Source organism: Asterias amurensis, chromosome 11 (genome assembly GCF_032118995.1).
Source record: "Asterias amurensis chromosome 11, ASM3211899v1".
Taxonomy (NCBI): Eukaryota; Metazoa; Echinodermata; class Asteroidea; order Forcipulatida; family Asteriidae; genus Asterias; species Asterias amurensis.
Genome location: NC_092658.1, coordinates 21,347,143 through 21,374,033, shown reverse-complemented (window position 1 = coordinate 21,374,033; position 26,891 = coordinate 21,347,143). Strand labels below are relative to the sequence as shown.

Below are 26,891 nucleotides of genomic sequence, written 5' to 3'. Positions count from 1 at the left end.
GAAAAAAAGAGGGGAAAGGGATTAAGGGAGGATAAAAAAAAAAGCTATAATTATTCATCAAATCACTAGGAGTTGTTTATGCAGACAACTGATGCTGCGAGGCACTGATCTGCAATTCAGCAGTGTTGTGATGCAGTGTTGTTTTGATGGGGAATCCCGTCACGAGTTTTGATTCATCCCTACACACATCATCACAACATAGGCAAATCAAGTCTGACGTCAGCGATACTGAGTAATGAGACTGAGCATGCGTACTGGCGACGCGCGGGCAAAAGGGTTGTTTTTCCATACAATTCTAAAATGCCGTCCGAACAGCCAAAAACCACGACGTCTTCTGCAATGGCTGCTCAACCAGAGAAACCATTTCACTACACGTAAGTTCAACGACATATCAAAATGTCATTTTAACTTGTCAGTTTTGCTCAATTGGGAGGGAAACCATAATTGTTAATGTCATATGTGTGCTTTGTTTGGCAGGTATTTGAAGGAGTTTCGAACACAACAATGTCAAGAGTTCTTGCAACACAAGTGTCCAAATCATCGTCCGTTTACTTGTTTTCATTGGCATTTTTTGAATCAAAGAAGAAGGAGACCCGTACGGAAACGTGATGGAACATTTAATTACAGTCCGGATGTTTATTGCACCAAGTTTGACGAAACTACAGGCATATGCCCTGACGACGAAGAGTAAGTTGAAAACTTTGTGATTGCAAGGGCAAGGTTCCGAATGTTTACGAATTTTCCCCACCCGTCGCCATATTGGTTTGAACTTGTTGACAATGTGTCATTAAACTTAACATTTTCCATGTGTTGACATGACTGAAACAAACGTGTCCGGGCTTCGTATTGATTGTCAAGTGGTTGTTGTTAATTCATACAGTCGCTGACACTATTTGAGATGTATAAATAGTTTTGATTTTTGTGTATATTGGCCAGTTTATTTGACGTCTGAGACCTTGAGTTTAGAAAAACCGCGCTAGCAGTTGCACATAACGCACGTAGTTTAATCCATTCTCGTAGTATAGTCGTAATACCACCTACATGTATGGACATGTACACAGTATGTATGTACAGTATGTACACACCGTCTGTACATTACACAGTACACTGACACTATCGGTTGTTATTGTACAGGTTTTAGTTTTAGTGTGCCTGTCAGTGTCACTGAGTGCATCCATGGAGCTAAAGTTGAGTGTCAGCATGTACATGTATTGTATTTTGCTGCCCTTCCTGACATTAAGTCAACACTAAATTAGTACATTTATTTTCCTTATATATTATTATATATATCCTTTATTATATGCACCCTTTATTAAGCCCTATGTACTTTATATTTTTTTATGTGATATTTATAACTTAAATTAGGTCTATTTTTCCATCATTTCCACTTGGTTTTGACAAAATCCCAATGTAGTCCATATTAATGATGGCGACCATAATTTCTCTTTCTAGTAGGGTTAAATCATGGAGGGAGGTTGTAAAACTACATCATACAGACTGACATGTTGCCTGTATGCATTATGGATTTACAATGACTTTAAAATTGTAGTGCAGTATGATGGAATATGCTATTTCCACAGTACTGACAGTTTTATGATCAAAATAAAAGGTCCAACCTTTGTGAATATATGAAAATATTGCTATTTTTGTAGTTTAAGTATTACTTTTCAATTTGACTGAATAATAATATCGGAGTCTTATAAACAGCACAGGTATCTACCAAACAAGGTACTCAAGGCGCTGAGTATTTACAAACTTTCAGAAAGTAGGTTATTGAAGTGATGAATTCTGAGACCCAATTATGTAGCACCTTATAAGGGTTTACAAGGTGCTACGGAGCATATAGCAGCCACAGCTAGGAACATGGGGCAAACCCTATTTTTTTCCCGATAAGTGCCCTGAGGTTCTTTTACATGCGTTACACAACACATGGGACCAACGGCTTTACGTCCCATCTGAAGGACGAAGCAATGGTTAGGTGTCTTGCTTAAGGACACAAGTGTCACGGCTGGGGATCGAACCCACACTCTGCTGATCAGAAACTCCAGAGCAACTGCTCAAATATTTTACTATTTTTTTAGAAGAAAAACTAAAAATCAGAAAAGGTTGACAATATCTGTCAAAAGTGCTATCATCAGTGAATGATTTTGCTGTACAAAATTTATCAGATTTTGCTACTCAGAAGTCATTATTTGCTACTCAATATTATTAGCATTTAGAATCAGTGATGCACAAAATACCTTCAGTCTAAATATATCTAATATTCTAAAAATGGCTAGAAAATATCTCTGTGATCATAGTTCTGGTCTGTAGAAGAAAGTTTTTTTCACAGGCTTATTGGAAAAACTCCTTTCTGATTATCGTGATCACATAAGACACATATACCCAGATTTTACTTGTACGGATGCACATTTGGAGACAAATGATTTTAATTAGACCACTTGTGGATTTGTTTTGTGAAATTTATGACGTAACAACAATAAAACATAAATAACTGGACATTGCATCAAGGTTGATGAACATTCTTTATTCTGACTGAGAAACACGCTTATAAATAAAAGTACCATGATAAAAAGGGAACCCATCTACATAGAAATACAGTGAAAACCATACCTCATTGCAATGCTATCTTGCAGATCTGTAATAGTTGAGATTCCATTTTGTGTATTTATAACGGAGGATTTCTTTTCTTTGGACTTTTTGAAGTTGTCCTTGTACAGTTAGGTGTAGGTTTGATCGGGTTATCACTGTTAATAACACTTACTAAATTCTGTGAAATTAACTAAATGTACAAGGTCCTACACATGTGTTAGGTTTGGCTTTGGGCCTTTGGAATCATAATGCAATTGTAATAAATCGAGTGGTAGCTGTACATATGGTTCTATGTAAACACTGACTGACACTCCGACACAAATAATGACTACTATGCACTTTTTTAGCAAGGACATGTGAGCCTCTTCAAGCAGGCTAGCACCATACACTGTTATTACCCACTGACAAGCTTGGATTTCCATCTTTGAGGGGGCAAGGCCATTTTCATTTAGCAAAGTGCACTTCCATTGATTAAAGTCTAAGAGAAGCATATTCCTTAATCCATCTCAACTCCATAGGAGTATGCAGCACCAGCAACCAACCAACACATGTATGTAGGTTGCTCATTCATATCAACATTCTCTACTCTTGCAAGAACCTGTTTCCTTCAGAGTGATGAGAAACAACTAAAGTTTAAGTGTCTTGTTCAATGACGCAAATGTCATAACTGGGATTTAAACCCACACTCAGATAGACTTGGATGTATGCACTTGATCCCTCACCCTCAGCAACAATATAAAAAGTTGAGAAAACAATGGACACATTATTGATTTCAGCAAGATGCATTTACTTACTTACTTAGCTGCTTAGGACTGGCTGTCCCTTGGCCTCCTTGGAAAACCGTCCCCACTCTGGTCTATTTCTAGCTAAGTGCTCTGCCTCATGAAGTGGTATGTTGGCATCATCCTGAATTTGCACCTTCCAGCACATTTGGTTTTGATAATCCTTAAATTTAAGTCATTTGCACATTGCCTGAAAAGTTGCAATTAGCTCAACATTTATTTAAAAAGCTTGAGTGTATTGTATACACAACAAATAATGTCAATGCCTGCATCATAACAGGAAGTCATATTGTAAACTTCACTGATGAAGCTTTCAAATTTCCAAGAAGTCATTTCCCTATTTGTGCAAATTTATTTTTGTACAGAAAAAAGGGTAAAATAAAAACTGGTCCGAGTACAGTTATTTTATTTAAAAAAACCATAGTCTTTACAAATTACAAGTATATCTTTTTGAGAATTACCGTACTGAAATAATAAGCTTTCAATTTTGAACCTAAAGTTAAAAATCAAATGAACAAATGAAGAAATATATTTAGTCTTCTGAAAAGTATTCTCATTGACAGTTTTCAAGCTACAATTGTGTAAGACGTGTGGGCTTCTTGCATTGTCAAGGATTCTGTCAGGTTGGGGTGGGGGGGGGGAGTGTCAGTGTCAGGAATGTCTGTTTCAGTGAGGAAAATTGAAGTGTTTTTATTTGTTGAATTATTGGAATATTTTTCCCCCTTTTTACATTATCACATGACTTCGTCTTCTTGAAAACTACCGTCTTCAAAACTACAATTTAAAATGAAATTAAAAAAATATGTTTTTACATCAGAAAGTATACACATCAGACTTTATCTGATGTACAGGGTTTGATGAGCCGGAAAGAAAGTGTTATGTAAACAACAATTTACGTAGCCTTAAATGTTAATGTAATAAATCACTTTTAGTTTCAAAATATGGGATTAACAACGTGTGCAAAATTAGTAGTTTGGGTGGACATGGTCATGATGGTAGAGATAATTAACTGTTGCTGGTGCTTCACGAACTAACTTCTTAAATTGATTGTTTTTTTTGTGCTAAATCAGAAAACAAACCTTATTGCTATGGTCACTGTAAGTCCTGTATGTTTAGCAGGCATGGTATTTCCTATCTAAAATCTAATCTGCAATTTTTATTTCTCAGAAAATTTGTTATTAATTTAGCTGTACTAGTCTATAAACGTCTAAACCATGTTGCGTAGATCGGCCTTCAAACATATGCCTGGTGTAGTTTCTAAGCAGTACATTTTGCTGTATGCTTGATCAGCCCGTACTCGATCAATCAAGCAATCAATCAAATGTCATGTAAGGGCCAAAATCAAATGTTTACATCGAGACACAGGATGAAGATAGTTAGTAACTAGTAAGCCTCCTGAAACAGCTGAGCTTTAAATAGTGTCTTGAAGCATGCAGAGAACTTGTATGTAGCTCTAATAAACATACATGTAGGGAGCTTAATCTGATTTTGGAATAGACACAGATGTTCTATAGCAATTGAGTAAACTGAAATGTAAAAAACCAAGCTTGATAGAAAGAAACATGTAATTTTACATAATAAGCATAGATTGCCTATTTTGGACTTTCTTGCTCAGCACGCTTGAAAAGTATTTTGTTAAGTTTGGTGAAGTTCAAACCATGTTAACAGCACTGCATGCTAAGATAAGCCTGTACACATACGTGCAATGGCACATAAGTTTTTCATTTTAGAGAGGTTGTATGTGAAGAGGTGTGTTCGTGATCCTTTTATATTATAGACCTATTTGTAAATACTTGGTATGTGCGCTATATGCGTTGAAAGAGGTGCATTGTGGTCTAGGTGGTGATCAAATTTGATCGCTAGCTAGACCACACCTCGTTCACCTCGTTCAACAGTTAGCACTTGTGCAATGGGTATTTCTGAAAAGGTGTACATATGCTCAATGCTTCACTTTTAAATCTTTTTTACAGATGTCCATTTTTACATCGAACCACTGGGGACACAGAAAGAAGGTACCATCTACGCTATTACAAGACTGGAACATGTGTACATGAAACTGACGCCCGTGGGCATTGTGTTAAGAATGGTCCGCACTGTGCATTTGCCCATGGTCCACACGGCTTGCGCCAACCAGTGTACGACATACGTGAAGTCATAGCTCAACATGACCCAGCAGAGCTTTTGACGCCATCCAATGGTACTGGATCATCATTTACAAGCAGTACAAGTTTAATTCAAGAGAAAGATAAATCCTTGCTTATAGATGACCCTCGTTGGCAAGGTAAGCATTTCTTCAATTCAATGTAACTGAAAGTAGTTGTAATAATAATAATAATGCAGTTATACAACAGTTATAGAGCGCTAAATAGGAAGTTTCTAAGCGCTATAACCATCTATAAAACAGATGGGTTTTAAAGGAACACGTTGCCTTGGATCGGACGAGTTCGTCTATAAAAAGCGTTTGTAACCATTTTTTATAAAATGCATATGGTTAGAAAGATGTTTTAAAAGTAGAATACAATGATCCACACAAGTTTGCCTCGAAATTGCGAGGTTTGCCTTTAACTGTGCGAACCAACACGGTTGGCCATTTATGGAAGTCAAAATTAAATGGCCGACCGTGTTAGTCGACGAGGTAAAAGGAAAACCGTGCAATTTCGAGGCATGTTTGTGTGGATCATTGTACTCTACAACATCTTTTTACCCATGTGCATTTCATAACAAACGGTTACACACGCTTTTCAAAGACCAACTCGACCGATCCAAGGCAACGTGTTCCTTTAAGTAGAGATTTAAAAATGTCCAATGAAGGAGCTGCTTGAATGTGGGTTGGTAGCTTGTTCCAAAGTGTTGGAGCTATGACTGAAAAGGCGCGATAGTGTGTCATGGTGCGGGGTCCAACGGAAAGCTGGAAATGAGCGCTTGAAGAAGAGTGAAGAATCTGCTGACATACTCATTTTGGCTTTACCCATATACACTGGTGTTTGTTAGCACTGTATACTCAGTACTTTCCTGAGTTCGGTGGTCTATTTTGTATGACACTGCTCTAGAATTGCAAAGGTCGTGGGTTTGAATCCCACCTGAGTAATATGCCTGTGATTTTTTTCACAGAACTCGGGGGAAAGTATCGAGTATACAGTGCTATCACACATTGGTGTAGATGGGTAAAATCAAAATGAATATTCTTTATCCCCGATTCAAATTTAACATCTATTCATAAATACCTCAGACAGTTTCGCTATTCCTATTGGTGGTTGATCTAAGGACACTTAAAAGATGATCTTAGTAATTTTTAACTTGTTTTGTTGTCACCATAATTATTGACATTTTTTGAAGGACGACTTAAACGTCTGAGATAAATTGGCAGTGTTGTACATGTACCTACAATGGTCAGTGCTGATCAACATAAAATAAAAATGCAGTCACTCAGCCAGCCACCCACTTTTTTAAGTGCAAAATACTCAGAACTGTATAATGTAATTTAATAATTGTCGGCTAGTACTGTGTGTGCGTCTTGTGCTTTGTGTACTTCTTCGTTTTGTGATCCTTTTAATGGTAAGGCCATTTGCAAAGGACACTTCTGTTAGAAATCATAAGGCTATCATTATTGGAAACTTTTGAAGGGCACCAAGGCTATTAGACCCGAACAATGGAGTCTATGGCCTAAGTGTTCTCCATGTAAATCGAGACCTGAGTAAATATGATGTACCAATGGTTGCGGAACCAATGTTGAGTTCCATGAAAAGATTCCTATAAATCGGGACCTCATAAGTTGTTTACATTTACTGCATTTTTTATATTTTTTTATAATTTTTTTTTATACATACATCAAATGGCTTTGCATTGATGCTTTAGATAATGAAGAGTGTTTGGTAAGCCTAATAAGTATTGGAGTTGTACATGCTGAACTAGATTTGACTGGTGCATTTATAGCAATCCACACTATTGACACCACTTATGTTCAAACACCTGGATGTCAGACAAACATTCCACCACTCACTGCATCCACACCATCCAGGCCACAGTAATGCAGTCATTTGTCATTACAGGCAAGTAGACATAAATCTTCAACATGTATGCGTGCGTATTTTATCAAAATTTTGCACATACCATGGCATTAGTGCCAAGTGCAATGGCCTAGGTAATTGTAGTGGTGAGTTTTTATTGAGCAATGTATTTAAAACTACAAGTCATAACACTCACAGCAATAACTAATTGTGATTTCATTTGATGTAGCTAATTGCGAGGCTTACTCAGGTAACTGTCAAATCCACTTTGTTCTTTTGGCACACTATGAACATTTTTTGAAAATCCCTAGAAACATTTTTGTTTTTCTATTTTCTGGGAGTGAAGCTGATTGTTAGTAATTGTTCAGTAAATGCTTATTTTGATAGATCATTATCGGTAACTGTGTACCATTCTGTGACCGTTAGTCACCTTCCATTCTCCAACTCCAGATACTAATTTTGTTCTTGCTAACTACAAGACTGAGCTGTGTAAAAAGCCTCCCCGCTTGTGTCGTCAGGGGTACGCTTGTCCTCATTGTCATAATACCAGGGATAGGAGAAGGAGTCCTCACAAGTTCCATTACAGGTTTGTCTTAAACTTTAATCTTTTGATCTTAAAGACACTGGACACTATTGGTAATATTGTCAAAGACCAGTCTTCTCACTTGGTGTATCTCAACATATGCATAAAATAACAAACCTGTGAAAAATTTGAGCTCAATCGGCCGTCTAAATTGCGAGATAATATTGAAAGAAAAAACACCCTTGGTACATGAAGTTGTGTGCTCCAGATGCTTGATTTCGAGACCTCAAATTCATCTGAGGTCTCGAAATCAAATTTGTGGAAAATTACCTTTTTCTTGAGGATACTTTACTTCAGAGGGAGCGGTTTCTCACAATGTTTTTACTATCAACAGCTCTCCATTACTCGTAACCAAGTAAGATTTTATGCCAATAATTATTTTTGGTAATTATTTTGAGTAATTACTGCCTTTAAAGGGAAGGTATAATGTACAACACTAGTAGCATTATCTTCCAGTACTCGACATTCCACCAATCAGATGCTCGAACTGGAGGGTGGTATGAAAAGCTATAACCTACTTCCAGTTTTATATTGCCGGTGCGTATTGTTTCCTAAAACTTTCTCAACTCCCTGAGGAGCATACAACCTAAGGCTATTTAAATTAAGGGGTTACTCCAATACAATACTCTCTTGGCTCTATTAGGTTCTAATTTATTCACTGGGTTTATGGAAAGCAATTATAGTTAAATGCCTAGCTCAAGGACATGTGTAATGATCATAAATTAATTCCACTCTTTGACACCATGAGAATCCATATTCAATATTGATTCTACATGCACTTGTACACATAAAACAAACAAATAATATCAGCACGGTAAAGGTCTGTGCATCAAACTTGTCTGCAGGGCCCATTTTCATGGCTTTGCTTACTGCAGAATTATGCACTTATGTACACCATGGTGCTTTACTGTCGCTGTAATATGCTTCTCATATCACACTGTTTTTCTATAAAGTTCATGTAGTAGCTTAAACATATTTCATTTCATTAATTGTTCCCTTTTTTGCGCCATGAGCATCTATTGTAACGGATACCGGCACATTATAAATATTCATATTATTATTATTACTATTATTATAAGCAGAGCAATGAGACTGGACCCAGGTAGCCGTTCTTGTTTGTCTTGTATAATTTTTGAGATATATGAACATTTTAGGAATAAATATTTAAATTAAATGGTGCATTTACAACCCCATAAATTAATGTTTACAATATTTCAACTCCAGTAAAGACACTGGACACCTTTGGTAATTGTCAAAGACCAGTCTTCTCACTTGGTGTATCTCAACATACGCACAAAATAACACACCTGTGAAAATTTGAACTCAATTGGTCGTCAAAGTTGCAAGATAATAATGAAAGAGTAAACACCCTTGTCACATGAAGTTGTGTGCTTTCAGATGCTAGATTTCGGGAGGTCTTGAATTTTAGTGGAAAATAACTTCTTTCGCGAAAACTACGTCACTCCAAGGGGAGCCGTTTCTCACCATGTTTTATACTATCAACAGCTCTTCGTTGCTTGTCACCAAGTAAGTTGTTGTGCCAACAATTTGTTTGAGTAATTACCAATAGTGTCCACTGCCTTTAACCAGTGGTGTATACCATCTCTCCTCTGAATACAAATGAAAGTTTATTTTTATGTATTCCTATTACAGATCCACACCATGTCCCAATGTAAAGCATGGTGATGAGTGGGGTGAACCTGAGAATTGTGAACAAGGAGACCAGTGTCCATACTGTCATACACGTACAGAACAACAGTTTCATCCAGAGATCTATAAATCCACTAAATGTAATGACATGCAACAAACAGGCAACTGCCCGAGGGGGCCCTTCTGTGCATTTGCGCATGTTGACCGTAAGTGTGTTTTCAGATCTTGTTAAACCTGTGTGGCAGGAGATTGTGTGTGTGTCCCCCCCCCCCCCACCACCATATGGCGAACTGTGTCTTTACTTCTTTTGATAGCGCGCTCTTTTGAATCCTCCTCCTTTACTTCAGCGGATGTTAATTTCCCAATGGGGGGTGGGGGGGGGGGGCAGAATCTCCAGGGGGACAGATTTCTCTATGATACCTGGGGTATGATACCTCAAGATAAGACTATTGTCTCAACTCTTGTGAAACCCACCACTGCTTTTTCAGATTATGAACTTATCTTTAAATTTTATGGGCCCTTAGCCTTCGGTATTGGGGTGGGTAGTAGTTGTGTCTGTCTGTTTAACGTCAGGTGTCTTTGATCTTGTGGTAGAATCTTGTGGTATATAAAATAAATACAACATGTAATTTTGGCATATTAAGTTAGGATGCACTAGTCATTTAATTATAAGCCTCTTTAGAGTGCAAGCTCATTTAAATTATGGAAGGAAAAATCCCCCTCCCCCCTCATTTAATGGTGCATGCCACAACTTTTGTTTATCACATTTTGGCAGGAAGTGCAGTTTCTGAATATAAAGCTCAGGAGACATTTTGTTGGATCGTTGAGTGCTTGCATTTAATAACTATCAGTCTAGGAATATTTCATTGATATAATTAATCTCACACAGTCGACATGCAGAATGGTTAAAGTTTATTATGTGCTTAACTTCCTTGTTTCTAAATCGTATTTTACTATTGTTTCCAGATTTTACAAAGTAAGAGCTCTTGCATTGTTCTATGGAAATTTTTGTTTTGTTGTGCCTTTATTCAGCTATAATTTTCTGATGGTGTGCCTACTGTGTTAGTACTGCATATAAATAAATAAATCATGATTGGGGATGTACTTGTGATTGGCACTACATGATCGTCATAACAAAGTTTAATTAAAAATGTAGTGAAACTCAACATTTACGATGAAAGAGGGTGAACTTCCATTACAGCGCCCACTAGTGTCCCATGATTTCAGGCTTTGCTTATAACTTTTGTAGTATGGCTTAGGGACCAGTTAGCTTGTCATTCCACTAATCGGTCGTCATCTTCAATTGTCCATACTTCATTTTAAAAGGATGCTTTTCAACCCCAAACTAGCCAGCCAGATTACTTATAAAATTTAAACTCTAGTCATCGGGAATTCTAACAGGAATCTACATATATATAGTGTGTGTGGTTAACAAGTTGTCATCAACATAGAATTTGAGACGTTTTGGAGAAATTAGTCTGCAAACTTGTTTGTTGCTTAAGATGCAAACAAGCAGAATACAAGTGTCATATAATTTCCAAACTCAGGAAGTTAGTGTTTCACATATAACGTTGTGATATATCATCATTAAACTATCATCATGGAAGTATTATGTAAACATTTGATTAACTGGATAAAAGGATAAGAGGATAAAAGTTATAACTGTTGAAATGTTTGTTTGTGTGTACTCACAGAGGAAATGACAGCGCAACGAGATTTTAGTGAAGATTTGAGTTTACTCTCCCAGCTCACACCAACTAGTTTGTCTTCTATGGTTGGAAACACAATTACTTCATCTCTTCAACAGCAGGTTGGTATAAAAGCAAGCCATAATGGCAGATTCAAACCCGGTTCATACTCCATGTGAAATCAAAGTGAACTTGTGAATAAACAATTCACTCGAGGTGAAACAGTAACTCTTGCAAACAATTACTGTGATTATAGGTTGTGATGTCAAATTTGTTTCACATTCACATGAAGTACGAACCAGTCTTCAGAAAAATAAAACAATAATAACCAGTATTGATAATGACTGAATAATTTTGGAGTAAAAACTAAAAAAGTTTGCTTGGTTGAGGGCAATTTTGAAACACGTTGTATTGTAATCTCTTACATTTCTGTTGTTACTATTTTCAATTTTAAATACGCATGAACTTGTGAATGTCTTCTTAAACCTTTTGAGGCTGTGTTAGTTTTCAATCAGGGCAATAATGATCATTGTCAAAGAGCACTCAATTTTATGCCCCCTCGGCGGCCATAATAAAAAAGAAGGCATACAAGTATGAAGCCTTTTCCCCCTTGGGGGCCTATTTGAGGTGTGTATGAACTACAGCTATTAAAGGCATTAGACACTATTGATAACCACTCAAAATAATTGTTTGCATAAAAACCTATTTGGTAATGAGCAATGGAGAGCTGTTGATGTTAAAAACATTACTAGAAACGGCTCCCACTGAAGAAACAAAGTTTTTTAATAAAAAAAGTAAATTCTCACAAAAATATTATTCAAGCATCTGAAAGCACACAACTTGTGCAAACAAAGGCGTTTTTTCTTCCATTATTGTCTCGCAACTTCAACGACCAATTGAGCTCAAATTTTCATAGGTTTCTTATTTTATGCATATGTTGTGAGATGCACCAAGTGAGAAGACTGGTCTTTGACAATTACCAAGTGTGTCCAATGCCTTTAACCACAGGACTTCAAATCTATACTAGGGTTTGGTGAAGTCTCATTTCAAGACTCTATTCCCGACATACACACAGAGACAGGGAAGTGCAGTAGTGAGTTTCTATATATACAGGCATTGAACGCTGATCTCCTCATTTTGGTTTTTCATCTCTGCCATTACAAATAATTACTGTGCCTTGTATTTGACTCTATGTTTTGACAATTTATAGTTGCTTAAGCGTTATTAAATGCGTAGTAGTTGTTTTCAAATAAATTTAAAGAGTACATTATTATATATGCATTATTCACCCTGTATGAGGAAATACACAGAGTTTTTAGTTTGATGTTTGAGTATGGTAATTCCTAATAGAAAGAGCATAATGGTTTAGAGGATGTAAATAAATAATAGGTATAGACCTTTCTTTTGTTGATAAACAAACCGCCTTGTATGGCATGGTGGGCGGAGTGTTAGTAAAACACTCAATCGTAAAAACATGTTTTAACCAAATTCAACATTTTCTGCCAGCTTTTAATTAAATAAAATACCTCTCATAATTAGTTTTGTTTTTAACAAAATCAACACAATTTTTGAATAATTTTGTAACACTGTTACAAACAGTAGCAATCTTTTCTTGATTTGCGTTTATGGCTTTCCATAGTTTTCCAACCTGGGTTGGCAAAAACTTGGGTGGAGATGTTGCAAAAGAAAGGTCTATAGTGACTGAGTAAGTAGCTAAAATGCTGTCCAGACAAGTTCAGTAAATGCTCACATTATCTATTTCCGTATTTGTCTGCCTATCGTGTGAAGAAGTTTACATTATTTAGACACTAGCTGTAAATAACAGGCAGGGTTTATTTCTTGTAATTGTCAATTACCAGTATCCTTAATTGGTGTAAACCAACATGCATGAAATAAAAAACCCGTGAAAATTTTTGCTCATGTTGGTCATCTAAGTTGCAACAAAAAATTGAAAGGAAAAAACCTGCACTTGTTACACAGATTTGTGTGATGCCGGAGAATGGCTTGAAGCTTTTCTCAGATCTAATGGTGAAAAATCCCCTTTTCTTTAAAACTACATAGCTTAAAAGGGTGCCGTTTCTATCAATGCTTTTAGTATCAACAACTCTCTAGTTCTCTTTACCAAGTGAATTTTTGTGGTCCGTAGTTACCAAAGATACACTGACCAGTACCTGCCCTTTAAAGAAGTAATTTGATGAACCGCTAAGCCTGGTTTGAATTGACCATTTTTTTTCCCATCTCTTCTAGATATCGTGTGGGGAGTCTATATTCACCTCTGTAACATCAAGCAGTGCACCAGGACCAATAGCCAAGCCACGCTCTAACAGCACATCTAGTAGCTATTCATCAGATAGTCTGCATTTTAACATATACCCAAGAGCACCTGGGTCAGAAAGAGAAGATGCATTTGTAAGTTCACCTACAGTTACTGTCAAGCTTGTTGATTGCATATTTCACCAATAATAATAATTATAATAAACCGTTTTTATATGGCGCTTTTCACGCCCGAGGGGTGTCACAAAGCGCTTCCGACATTATTACCCCTGGTCACTGGGCCTTAAATAATTCCTTAAACCATCTCAGCTCCTTGGGGAGTATTTAGCCTGTGCGCAATATATGCGCTACTCTGCTAAATCAATCACAAGAACCATCTCTGCCCTCACAGGTACCCATTTACCCCTGGGTAGACAGAAGCAATTATAGTTAAGTGTCTTGCTCAGGGACACAAGTGTCACGACCGGGATTCGAACCCACACTCTGCTGAACAGAAGCACCAGAGCTTGAGTTGGGTGCTCTTATCCACTTGGCCACGACACCCCATTAGCCTTTTTGAGATATGGTAGACACTGTAGGAGTGCACGTTTTGGTTTGGGTATATACAGACAAATTCACCCAAACCTAATGTGTTGTATCATTATGTCCGCCGTATCTCAAAAAGACTTATGGTCAAGTGGTTAGACTGCAGGTTTTGCAATTACCAGGTTGTGGGTTTGAATCCCCAAGCATACCGCTGATTTCACAATGGCTAGAATAAATAATGTGGTCTAGTTACTAAATTACAATTTCTTGATTCGCGCAATTTACATGTATAATCATTGAGGTTAAACCAATGTTTGTATATGAGAGAGATTGGATATTGCCAGCTTGGCGTTAACATCCCCTCGTTAGTGTTTTCTGAGTACCGTTGACGGGAAGATTTTTTAACAAACAAGCAGAAATACAAGGAGCACTAAAGATAATAGCTATCTTTACCAGACACTTGTTTGTTTGCTTTGGTCCGCACAAGTTTCTTACTTTTGTTGGTAGCGAAACCCTCCCTGGTTCTGCAGAAGCTCCTGAAAATAAGTCGATATTTCCACGTTTTGATGGACAAATTTCCTTGATTATGGAAACTTTTCTCTATTATGTTGAATGGAATTCTAATTATCTCTAACTATATCCTATTGTAGAGTATGTTACAACCACCAAGCCATTTACAATCAATGAATCCACTCACAACAACTGTATCAAGCTCCAGCTCTACTGCTTCCAGCGCTATGTCTGCTACAGCAACACCATTCTATCCAACTAGTGATACAGTAGAGTCAGTTATAGGTAGGTGTGGCTTACTTCAAGGCTTACTTATCTTATGTGATATGAATGCTTTTTGTAAGATTTAATTAATAATACCTTTGTCATTGCATTTGATTAACATTGCAATGATGTGCTTAAAGGCAGATTATGCGTTAGTTAGCGTTTTTAGTGGAAAACAAATGCCAACAAAATAAAGTTGTAAAACTATTTCATCAGTTGTTCTTTTTACACCAAATTGTATCACTAATTGTCAACAAGTTGAATTGTTTATTGGTATAAATTGATATTTGCAGTTAAAGGTTGAACTGCGGTCGATTAGCAAAGAGTTTAAAAATAATATTCAGAAATCAACTTAAATTTAGTAATTACCACCAAATAAGAATGTTCACCTAACTACATTGTGATATTAGACAACATCTTTCCATGCCTCTGGTTTACATTGTTTCATGTATAACCTCAGACAAAGTTGACTTTAGACTGGTGTCCCATAGTGACTCAACTTGGACTCGGATCTAATGATTGATAATGACTGTATCACTCACCTTCTCTCTCAACCAGTTCCACCAAAGGTTTCATAGAATGTTGTAATTGTACATGAAAAACAAATCTATATTTATTTGGTTTGTGGTAACACCATGTGTGTATCTACTTGCCAGGTAGAGTTTGTTATGAGAGAACTGTCTCTATTTATTCTACTACCGCGGAGTAGATTGTTCGGGTGTCCGGGAGACTTCTCAGTTCTGAAAAGACCTGTCCTGCTTTTTAACTATTACCCGCACGGATGGTATAGAAAATTGGCTAGGACTACTACTTAAGCTTATAGGATTGTAATTAACTGTACTACCGCGGGGTCAGTTATTAAATTGGCCTCAACGTTTCGACTAGCTTGCTCTAATCTACTTAAAATATTTTTTTATGTACAGGAAATGCCCTGGATGATATGAATTTGAATGATATTGACGTAGCAGCATTGGAGAAAGAATTAGACGATACGTCATCTATATCAAGCTCTGTAGCTAGTATAGGGCATTTACCCAGCAGTAAGTATAATGTAGCTACTTCTTTAACTAATTCTACTCTAATTATATTCATCAGTCATAGGTCAGTGAGTAACTGGTTCTTAAAGGCAGTTGACACTATTGGTAATTACTCAAAATAACTATCAGCATAAAACCTTGCTTGGTAACGAGTAATGGGGAGAGGTTGACAGTATAAAACATTGTGAAAAAACGGCTCCCTCTGAAGTGATGTAGTGTTAGAGAAAGAAGTAATTTTCCACGAATTTGATTTCGAGACCTTAGATATAGAATTTGAGGTCTCGAAATCAGGCATCTGAAAGCACACAATTCGTGTGACAAGGGTATTTTTTTCTTTCGTAGTTGTTTCGCAACTCCAACACCCAATCAAGCTCAAATTTTCACAGGTTTGATACACCAAGTGAGAAGACTAGTCTTTGACAATTACCAAACACGTTCAGTGCCTTTAAAGCTATACAGTAAGTACATTCCATTGAGTAGGCAATATTAAAAATATCGTTGCAGTTGTTAGTGAATGCATTTTACCAATGTGAGTAGATGGTTGTGGACGTTTGGGATGCTAGGTGGCAGCAGACTTTCCAGGTAAATTTCCATTGTTTTTGTAGTTCTGTGCATATTCACATTACCAAAGAACAAAGGATTTACTGGTAAGTCTGCAGCCACCTAGCATCCCGAAATTCCCCATGGCATATGTATGTGATTATCATTTGATTCTGGCTGGCAAAATGTAGGCCATCAGTCTAATTGTGATAGGATAGCAGGTCGTCCCTACACAAACATCTGATCCTGTTTCATAACTCTATCATCAAGGCCAATAGTGCACTAATAGAGGATTAGTTAACATTTGTAGCTTGTGTCTTTCTCAGGTCTAGGTTATGGAAGTTCAGCCCCAGTCAGCATACCAGGTAGTTCCAGCAGTATAGGTAGTGGACCTAATAATAAATCCTCTGTGACGGATAGTCCAAGTTCTCCAATGTCTCAGCTATCCTTTATACCACACTTACAGCATCAGCAGCAACAACAGCAGCAACAACAGCAGCTAGAACAGGTGAGTAAACTAGACAATAAGTTAAGTACATTGGATGCTTCGGATATACAACAAATACTTGCATGTTTTTATTAGGAGATTATTAGTAACCCTTTGAAGAAAAAAGACAGTCCTACCCCTGGTTTGAATTATACACTGGACCGCAGGCATGAGGCCAGTGGTTTTAGTCATGGGCCAGTAGACTTAAAGTGGTCTGGCTTGCTAGTCCAGTTTTTAATAGGAATTACTATTTCTTTTGAAATGATGATGTCATATGCTATGCTGATCTCATAAGCCAGTTTACACCTAGGTCCTCAGTCAGGTGAAGGGCTTTGATGCCACCATCAAGGTGAGAGAGTGGGCAGTCATCTATCATGTGGCGCATCGTCTGTGGTTCTCCACAATCACAAAGCGGAGATGCAAGGTAGCCCCACTCGTGTAGGCTGCTGCGGCACGGCCCTGGGTCCGTACGGACCCGGTTTAAGAGGTACCAATGGCCGCGGAAGAGGTCCATTCCCGGCAGCTGGGTGGTGGGGTCAGCAACCAGTACACAGTGCTAACGCACATCAATGTTAGGGTAAAGTGAAGAGTTGTAGAACAGTGGATATTGTCAAAAATGATTTAATGCTGATCTTTTGTTCCGTACAGGCAGCAGCAGCATTCATGAGTCAACCCAACACAACACCCTACATGAGCCGTATGAGTATTAATCGGTTACTAGACTCATCAGGCTCAACAATCAGGGGTCCACACTCCCCACACACAGTAGGCAGTAACCCAAACTCAAATAGTGAAGATGTAGTCAGGATATACCAAGAAGAGATTAGTATCTTAAAGAATAAGCTACACACATGGGAGGAGTCTTGGAACCAGGCGAAACAGGTCAGTATCTTCAAATATAGCCAATTGATTTTTAATGCAAAGACAGCATATTTGAAGTATCAAAGAAGAACATTGTTTTGAGTCTAGTCGACTAGCCTGCCTTTTTTGTTCATTGTCTATTACTCTCAGATGACTTTATGATTAAGTTTAATTGTGATTATTTTCAAATGCTAACCATTGGTTAATTAATGGTTCATTTTAATCTAACAATGCATAAGGAACAGAAAGAATAGCTGTGACGATTCTTGCCTTGGTTTAGACCAGGGCCCAAGTTCATGGCTCTGCTTACCGTGAGCAAAGAATAGGCACTTATGGAAGCAGGGAATGCCGCGCTAATGTCACTTAACGTTCTAACTCTGACCTTTGTGACTATTGACCCACAGGCATGTGATGCATGGAAGAAGGAAGCCCATGAGGCGAGTGAGAAAGCTAAACTAGCAGAAAGGGAGAAGCAAGTTGCAATGCAAATTAAAGAGGAGGTGAGTTAGTCAACACAGGCTCCAGTACCAATCAAACATGTTAAAATCATTGACTTGACAAAGTAACCAGAGAGTGCAAAATCTTCCAACAAGTTGGAGTCATTTTATTTCATTTTTCTGGTTGTAATTGTCAAAGACCAGTCTTCTCACTTGCTGTATCTCAACATATGCATAAAATAACAAACCTGTGAAAATTTGAGCTCAATTGGTCATCGAAGTTATGACTGATGCTTCTCTCTAAATCTCATGTGTAACTTAAAGTCACCTGGAAGTGGTATTTTTCAAAATAAAGCTTTTGTCACTTATATATGTGTTTTGATGAGTGGAATGTGAATATACAGTTAACTAAGGTTTTAAAAAATCAGTTCTTATGTTATTTACAAATTTAAGAGTAGACCCCGACCCGAGAGGGCATCAATCGAGGCAGACTTTGCCTGTAATGCGTAGAGTAAACACAATTGCAAAGTACATGTACGGACCAAGTCTTGAGTTTGTACGTTTCAAAAAAAAAAATGCCGACCAGGTGTATTGCTGCTAAATGCAGAAAAACACTTTTTGAAATGTACCAACTCACGACTTGGACATACATGTACTTTGCACGTGTGTTTACTATACGCATTGCAGGCAAAGTCTGCCTTGATTGATGTCACAAAAGGGGTAGGCGGAGTCAGCCCCCCAAACAACTTTATATATTTTTTAAACATATAAATCGTGACAAACAATTACTAAAAAAATTGTTTTATTGTTTGTAAGCATATACTCTTATGTTTGAAAGAAAAAAAATTATATTTCCAGGTGACTTTAAGAATGTTTCCTTATTGTTTGTATCCATATAGGCATTAAATGAAGCCAAATCATTAAAGCAGGACATAGAAGGGTTGACTGGTGGACCCTTTCTACATATATTGAACAAAGTAAGCGACTTGAATAATGTACCATTAGGCAGTCTCAAACAACTTCAAATGCAACTAAAGTCAGACCTGGACAGATTAGAAAGGGTAAGTTTTACAAAGATATAACCAATTAACTGCAAGTGTCAATAAAACAAAGTTGCCCAGCAGCGCTTTGAAACAGTGTGAAAGCGCTTTATAAATGCATTTAAGTTAAGTTAAGTTAAGTTAAGCCAATATTGCTATAAAGCAGTTGTGATTTTGAAAGAAACAATTACCATTTTCTTTAATGTTATGTGGATTATTGGAGGCACAATCATCCTCCCAAATATGTCCAATTTATATGACATGGACAACATTTCTTATAATCAAATACTGGGGTCGATTTCACAAAGAGTTAGGACTAGTCCTAACTTAGGACTAGTCCTAGGAGATGAACAAATTGCATGGATAGTCCTAACTTAGGACGAGTAACTGGTCCTAACTCGAGATTAGACTAGTCCTAACTCTTTGTGAAATCCACCCCTGGTGTCTTTTTGTGACCCAACACAAACATGAAATAACAAACCTGCAAAGATTTAAGTTCAATCGGTCATTGCAGTCACAAGAAAATAGTGAGAGCAAACCTTCATTTTTGTGCCAATTAAGTAACAAAATAATGCTAGGAGCAACATGCTCATTCTATACTAGGAACAATATTGTAATGATGGTCCATTCGCTGGTTTTATGATACAATTGTAAAGGAGTGCAAAGAAGACATTTCTTGTCCTTCATCTAGAAATATTTCCGGTATATCAAATAAGCCAATGGGACAACTTTAGTTTTTAAGTTCTATAGGTTAATAACACCCTGGCAACTCAACCCTAGCAGAGTCTTTTCAAAGACTCTGCTAGGGTTGAAACATCAGGCAATTAACTACTTTTTAGATTTATACCATTGGTCCTTTTGGTTGGTAAGCAGTTTGCAACAGCTAATACTATTTTCTAATGTTCTATAAGTATAACCATTTGTCTGCAGCTACAGGTGTCATCAGTTGGTATTGTAATGTTGTAACTCATACTAAATATCATTCTTGACTTTGATTCCCCCCCAGATAATACACACCAAAGAGGCCTTGTTGTGTTGCGTGTGCCAAGAACGTGAGAGGAGTATAGCCACGTCACCTTGTAATCACCTTGTACTGTGTGATATCTGCGCCTCTTCCAAACGCAATTGTCCCGTCTGTCAATCTCAAATTACATCCAAACTATCCGTAGCGTTTCCATTGTGATCATCAGTAGATGGCTAGCTTGCTTGTCTTACTCTGTGTATATCTGTTTCAGAAATAACCATGTAGCTTTTAACCATACCCTTTATTGGTTGTCAGTTTTAGCGCGTTTACTATTAACAAAAAGATGCAAACATTTTTTCCAAGCATGTTCATAGACACTGATATCACTCTCCATAACGGCTGTAACTCATTTGCTCTTTGCCCCCAGGGATAGGTGGGCCTTTTCACACTATGATGTCTAAACCCCCGGTCTGCCCCTGCAATAAGCCATTTGTGAGTTAAATTCAATTAATGTCTGGTTCAATGACTTGCCTAGTCACAAGTTACCGCTTACATTTGAATTCCTCAGCTTACAGAGACAGTTGCTATGTCACATGATTTGGGGCAAGCTTTTGTATAGCAACCTCCAGATAAGCAGACCCTGGTACCATTGTGCCATAAAAATCCATTCAGAATTATGTATGGGTGTTCACCGTCTGTTACATAACTTTGCCCCTTATCATAGGACATAGCAACTATCTCTGTAGTATGAGGAATTCACACTTAAAGCCATTGGACCCTTTCGGTACAGAAAAAAAAAAAAAAAATTCACAGATTTACAAATAATTTACAGGGTTTACAGAAGGTAATGGTAAAAGACTTCTCTTGAAATATTAGTCCATGAAATGCTTTACTTTTTGAGAAAACGGTAAAACAATATAAATTCTCATTAACGAGAATTACGGATTTGTTATAAACACATGTCATGACACGGCGAAACGCGCGAAAACAGGAGTGGGTTTTCCCGTTATTTTCTCCCGACTCCGATGTCCGATTGAGCCTAAATTTCCACAGGATTGTTATTTTATATATAAGTTGTGATACACGAAGTGTGGGAATTGGACAATACTGTTTACTGAAAGTGTATAATGGCTTTAAGTGGTGACTTGAGATCAAGCACGCCATTGTACCACACAACACTCAAATCTAACATGCAAATGGCTTATTGGGCATACCCGGGGGGAATAGCTACCCCTTGCTCTAGAGTAGGGGTAAGTGGTAAAACCCTGGGGTAGTCTTGAAACTTGCAGCCGGAACCCTGTGGAAGAGGAACCTAGGCTGGGACAGTGTGAAAGTGTGCCAGGGTAACCATGCGGTAAACAAACTCGCAGGGCCTCTTCTGGGCTGCATTTCCCGGGGATGAAAGAAAGAGTGTGAAAATGGATATTGACTCTACTATTTAATATTTTGGAATTTGCTTTTTCTTCTCACTGCAACGTTTGTTTAAAGGATGTCTGTCGACATTGTCATCATCTACAAGGTAATAATGACAATCTCCAGCTACAAGTTACTAATTAGTGTATTATTAAGGAGCTCATTTTCAAAGCCTAAGATAAGAGAATCACAGCAGAAATGAGTTATAAATGTTGAAAACATGGTTGGTTTGGGTTTATACAAGCTTTTTGGGAAAATTTATGTATTGTATAAAAAAAGCAGCTGATCGTAAAGTTTCCCATTTTCATTTTGAAATAAGTGTCAAATAAAAATATTGCTGTGCAAGGACATAAATTGTACTAGCCAAACAGAGAAAACAGTTCTGCATGCCTTGTCAATGTGGTTGGTTTGATTTTAATTCTCATGATAATAATCATTGAAACGTCAGTTCAAGTTACATGTTCATCATATTGCTTTATTTGGTCATTAAACCATGCATTCATGACGCCAAAAAAACAACCCCAAAAACATTTCATTTTAACACTAATACTTAGGAATGCTAAGAAATAATAACCACTTTATTGTTAGGTCTTTCTGCTTCATTGTTTTTCTTTTTAACCTTAACAGCTAAGTTTTGTTTGTGATTTTTAAATGCCATTTCTTACTCAAACGTTTGTGAAATTGGATGTTTATTCATATGAGTCGAGTTATTAGGTCTTTGAGTTTTGTTGGTCTCCTATATTTTAATAGGACTTTACTAGTTTTAGAAATTTGGCGCTTGCACGTAAGCGGGAATCGTGATCAGAAGCCCAGATTTCGGCCTTCGGCAGAGCCATGAAATTGGGCCCTGTTTAGATGTTACAAATTCTTGGGATCTACAAACTGTTGACTACAGTTAACCTATCCCGTGATTAGAAGAATTTATGTCCATATTATTTTTATTGACTGATATCTCCAGACATACAGAGGAGAAAATAACTTAAAGATGATGTTAACAAAACAGGTTTTTCATTAGTGCAAACAACGCACTTTCCTTTAGGCTGTCGGTAACAGTTACCCTGTGCATGATTTGTGTGGTTTGACTATTATATAGTGTATTTAAGCATTTCATGCAATACCTTGGCACTCAAGCTTAAGCGTGAGCTAAGTTATGCCTAATGCCGTCATGCATACATGTACTCGTCATGCATACATGTACTCGGGATAAGACCTGAGTTCAATTAAGTTCCCTTAATCAAATAATGCTACAGTAAACTCATTGTGGTGGCTATAACTGTTAATCCTAAGGATTACCTACCGGATTTTGTTGGCATTAAAAGCATACATTAAACAATAAGTGTTATCTAAAACTTTTAAGTGTACCGCTTATGATTGGTTTCATTTGTCAAGGAAATGAAATATAGGAAAGGATTTAAGTTAAATTTAGAGAACAACTTGTTTTTAATACACTTAAGAAGAAAAAAACCTGTAATAGAACCAGATGTTTTACCCCCCCCCCCGCCCAAACATGTTTTTATTTTTATTTATGTAAAACAGTAATCTGTCATTATTACTGTGTAGTTTTTTCGGGGGAATGGAAATAAATTTTGCTACAATTTCCAACACCATTTTTGTTCACCTCCCCCGCTGAAATACTGTCTTTACATGTCTCTAAGACAAGTTCATGAACAAGTTAGTTTTTTTTCCCGTTTGCGTTTAAACAAACACTGAAACGATTGCATTTAAAAAATACATCTGACATAATGAAATTTGTATTTCAGGGCATTTTCAATTAATTGATAGGGCTAAGTTGTCAACGATATTTTTTACATTTGTTTTTTTCCCCGAGATAATATAAGTTGATTCTTCTGTTAATGTTTTTAATTGATTAATTTGTAATTATGTCTTGGATATGGTAACAAAGTCACTTGTTTTGCTAACTTGTAGGATGGCAATAATTATTAAGCATGTCGTTGATATTACCAAGAGTGGTCAAGTTTGAACCATTCTAACTCCTAACTCCTAGCTAATAAGATATGTGCTTCAAAGTCGTCAATAGAACATTCCCATTAACTATGTAAATTGCACATAGCGCGTGCGCACTAACGTTTTGGTTGGCAAAATGAAGGAACATCATGCTGTTTTGCACACTGGTTATGGGTGCGTGACGCAGACGCGATTGCGCGCCTGCTTAGTGCACAACTCTGTGGCATTTGCCAACCAACAGGGTCTGTACACATGCTTGAATGTAATTAGCATATTTCATAGGAAGGGTCCATTCTTAGAGGGGTGCTTCCAAAAATTATTGTTAACTCTCTATTTTTAGGTGTAAAAGTTGGGCACTTCCACTCCCAAAGAAAGTTGCATTGACTGAAATTCCATTGAAGTTGGGAAATGTATTGCATCTTCTGTAATATAAGAATATCTATTACAGTCAACTCTCGTTATAACAAGATCACTTGGGCTTGCCAAATTGTCTCTTTTAAAGGAGTCTTGTTATAAAAGGACAACTTAAGACAGACACACAAAATAGAGATAAGATTTGGGACTTAAAACTGTAGTCTTAAAAGACGATGTGACCTGTGACATCAAATGTTTACAAAAGAGCCACAGAGTCTGGACTTCCTGCAGGCACGATTTGTACACAGCCTAATGGAAGAAAACAAAATCTTATATTTTATGGAGATTGCACTGTCCAATTCTTATCAACTTTTGATATGATGATAGAGGGCACTTCTCCAAACTTGTCCAGCTTTTACATTCATAACTCTTGGATTGATGTGGAAATTATGACACAAAATGTTAACTTTCCCATATGACCAGTGCAGTATCTTGCCTGCCAGACTAGCCAAAGAATGTACAAGGTCACACTTATTGTAAACAAAGGTCACATGGTTTATCCACAGTTCTCTTTATCGTGAGTGTTGACTGTATGCATTGAGTACCCATACCTTTAAATGTTTTTTGGGGAAATGTTTGAGCAAAAGTAGCTCCAATACAAAAATATGTTTCAATTGTTTAAAACTGCTTCTTTTCTTGACAATTGATGTTTTGTTCTGTGTCTGTAGTTACTGGACATCATTAAGTATCAATGAGCCACAAGGAAAGTTGTGATGAGGAGGTACAGAAATGACACACTGTATGGTATCTGTACTATTGAAGGACTTAAACAAAACAACCAGGAATAATGTGTAACTTGACTCCTTATAATTTAGTACAAAAAGTTAGTTCGGTATACCATCAATATTTAGGATTATGCGTTGATTTAAAGAGTATTTCTTAGCTTTGCGTTAATAAGGACCAAATATCAGATTGGACATCATTTTAAAGTACTAGACAAACTATAAGAAGGATGAAGTGATTTTAAAGGAAGTGGACACTAGTGGTAATTACTCAAAATAATTATAAGCATAAAACCTTACTTGGTAACAAGTAATGGGGAGCTGTCGATAGTTAAACACATTGTGAGAAACGGCTCCCTATAAAGTAAAGTAGTTTTCGAGAAAGAACTACATAAATTGGATTTTGAGATCTCAGATTTAGAATTTGAGGTCTCGAAATCAAGCATCTGAAAGCACACAACTTCGTGTGACAAGGGTGTTTTTTCTTTCAAAGGTATCATGCAACATCGACGACCAATTGAGCTCAAATTTTCACAGGTTTGTTATTTTATGCGTATGTTGAGATACACCAAGTGAGAATACTGGTATTTGACAATTACCAATAGTGTCCAGTGCTTTAAGTTTATTATTTGTAAATCAATTATTGATCATAGTATCTTTCAATAAGTTAATGAATATATATTTCTTATTTTTTAATTACAATCTTAGGTTTTATGGAATTGATTTCAATGTATAGAATTTGTGATTCATTTCGGTCTGGAACTCTAGTTGTTACTGCTTTGTTATGAAATATTTAAAAGTTGTGAGTGAGTAATGAACAGACTTTTCAGCAAAATGACTAGCGTAGAATGGTATTCTCTAAAGTGAGTGTAGGAATTAAGACAATGCTGACCCCCTGAATCCAATTAAAGTAATAATCATATAGTCATAATTATAAGTAGCATTCCCATAGCATTAATTAATACTGATTATCTGGTTAAATATTTCAGTTTATTATTCCAACATAAGCTGCAGTTATATGGGATTCAAGTAGATTTGTTTTTTAGTTTTTTAGCTTGTGACTTTGTTCTTTGTGTAGCGTATTATTAAAACCAGGGCTATAGTCTCGGCTGTATGAGGGACATGCCTAAATGTTAAATTTAAAACTAATTGTCCGCATTTTACTGCGGTTGAAATTTTAATGATTGTATACAACATTCAGAGCTATGTTAAAACAAATTATATTTTCAACTTTGTTGGTTTAAATCTTTGAGAAAATGGAGATTATTTTTGAAATGGAAACCCCATTTGGTGTTGACAGCATTTGCATTGCAGACCACTCCAATTGTTATTGTAAGAATAACTTGGTTAGTGTGATTGCGCTCGATTGGGTTTATGTGTATTTGTATCCATATGCCATAAAACTGTTTTGGGAAAACTGTTTTCTTTTAATAAATATGTGTCTGGAAAACATCCAGAAATATAATCTTGAATGTGTCCATTGTTGATATTGTTGCTTGTGTTTACAACATAACTTCATTTGTAATTCCTTACTATTGTTTCTTCCTGGCTTCAGGAGACAGGTGCTTGAAAAACTCGTTAGAAACCTCTGTTTGGACTTTGATGATTTTAAGTTGGTTTGTTGTTGGATATGTTTGTATTAGGCATTTTATTTGTTTTAGTAAAACACTTTCTTATGTTCAATCACCATCTCTATACTCTGAAAACTTGACAACTAAGGATGCTGAAACTTCTTCAGACAAATTTTCTTCCAATGAGAGGCCATGGCTTTTGTTTTGCCCTGGTTTTCGGCCTTGGTGGCCCTTCAAAAATTTCTCATGTAATGACTTTAAAGATTTCCAATGCAAGTGCCCTTGGCAAAATGAAAATGGCCCTGCTCTCGAGATTCCAGGCTTGATCTTTATTCATAGTGAGTATAAGACTGATTCCATTCCCTCAATTATCAAGAGAGACACATCGAATATTAAGAATTGTGAAGAAGTTGAAATGGCAAACTAGTTGGGAATTGTGTCCACCTCTATGGAATTTTTTTCCAGAAAATCTAAGAAAAAAAAAAACTAAACCACTGACGGGCGGTACAACAACCATTGAGGTAGGTTAACAACACAAGCTTTTTTTGGCAAAACATTTTGCATT

General features: G+C 36.8%; 1 protein-coding gene across 2 annotated transcripts; it reads left to right on the top strand.

Moving 5' to 3' along the window:
• Window positions 1-277: 277 nt before the first annotated feature.
• Window positions 278-26,220, top strand: LOC139943934 (putative E3 ubiquitin-protein ligase UNKL). Of its 2 annotated transcripts, none has more exons than XM_071940834.1 (14): window positions 278-374; window positions 478-687; window positions 5,345-5,655; window positions 7,832-7,967; window positions 9,618-9,820; window positions 11,309-11,424; window positions 13,550-13,711; window positions 14,752-14,896; window positions 15,799-15,915; window positions 16,779-16,960; window positions 17,588-17,821; window positions 18,205-18,300; window positions 19,137-19,298; window positions 20,284-26,220. In XM_071940834.1, exons 1-14 carry the CDS (start codon window positions 301-303, stop codon window positions 20,458-20,460), a joined length of 2,325 nt encoding a protein of 774 aa, XP_071796935.1. In that variant the 5' UTR covers window positions 278-300; the 3' UTR covers window positions 20,461-26,220. The 2 variants fall into 2 exon arrangements, with proteins under 2 accessions (XP_071796935.1, XP_071796934.1); XM_071940833.1 differs by having other exon boundaries at window positions 7,808-7,967.
• Window positions 26,221-26,891: the final 671 nt, after the last annotated feature.

Excerpts from the sequence above, each read along its gene's own strand:
- LOC139943934 (XM_071940833.1), top strand. The coding sequence starts at position 301 with ATGCCGTCCGAACAGCCAAAAACCACGACGTCTTCTGCAATGGCTGCT. Across the intron at positions 5,656-7,807 it reads AGATGACCCTCGTTGGCAAG|TCACCTTCCATTCTCCAACT; the intron begins GTAAGCATTTCT and ends TGTGACCGTTAG. Across the intron at positions 17,822-18,204 it reads CTTGGAACCAGGCGAAACAG|GCATGTGATGCATGGAAGAA; the intron begins GTCAGTATCTTC and ends ATTGACCCACAG.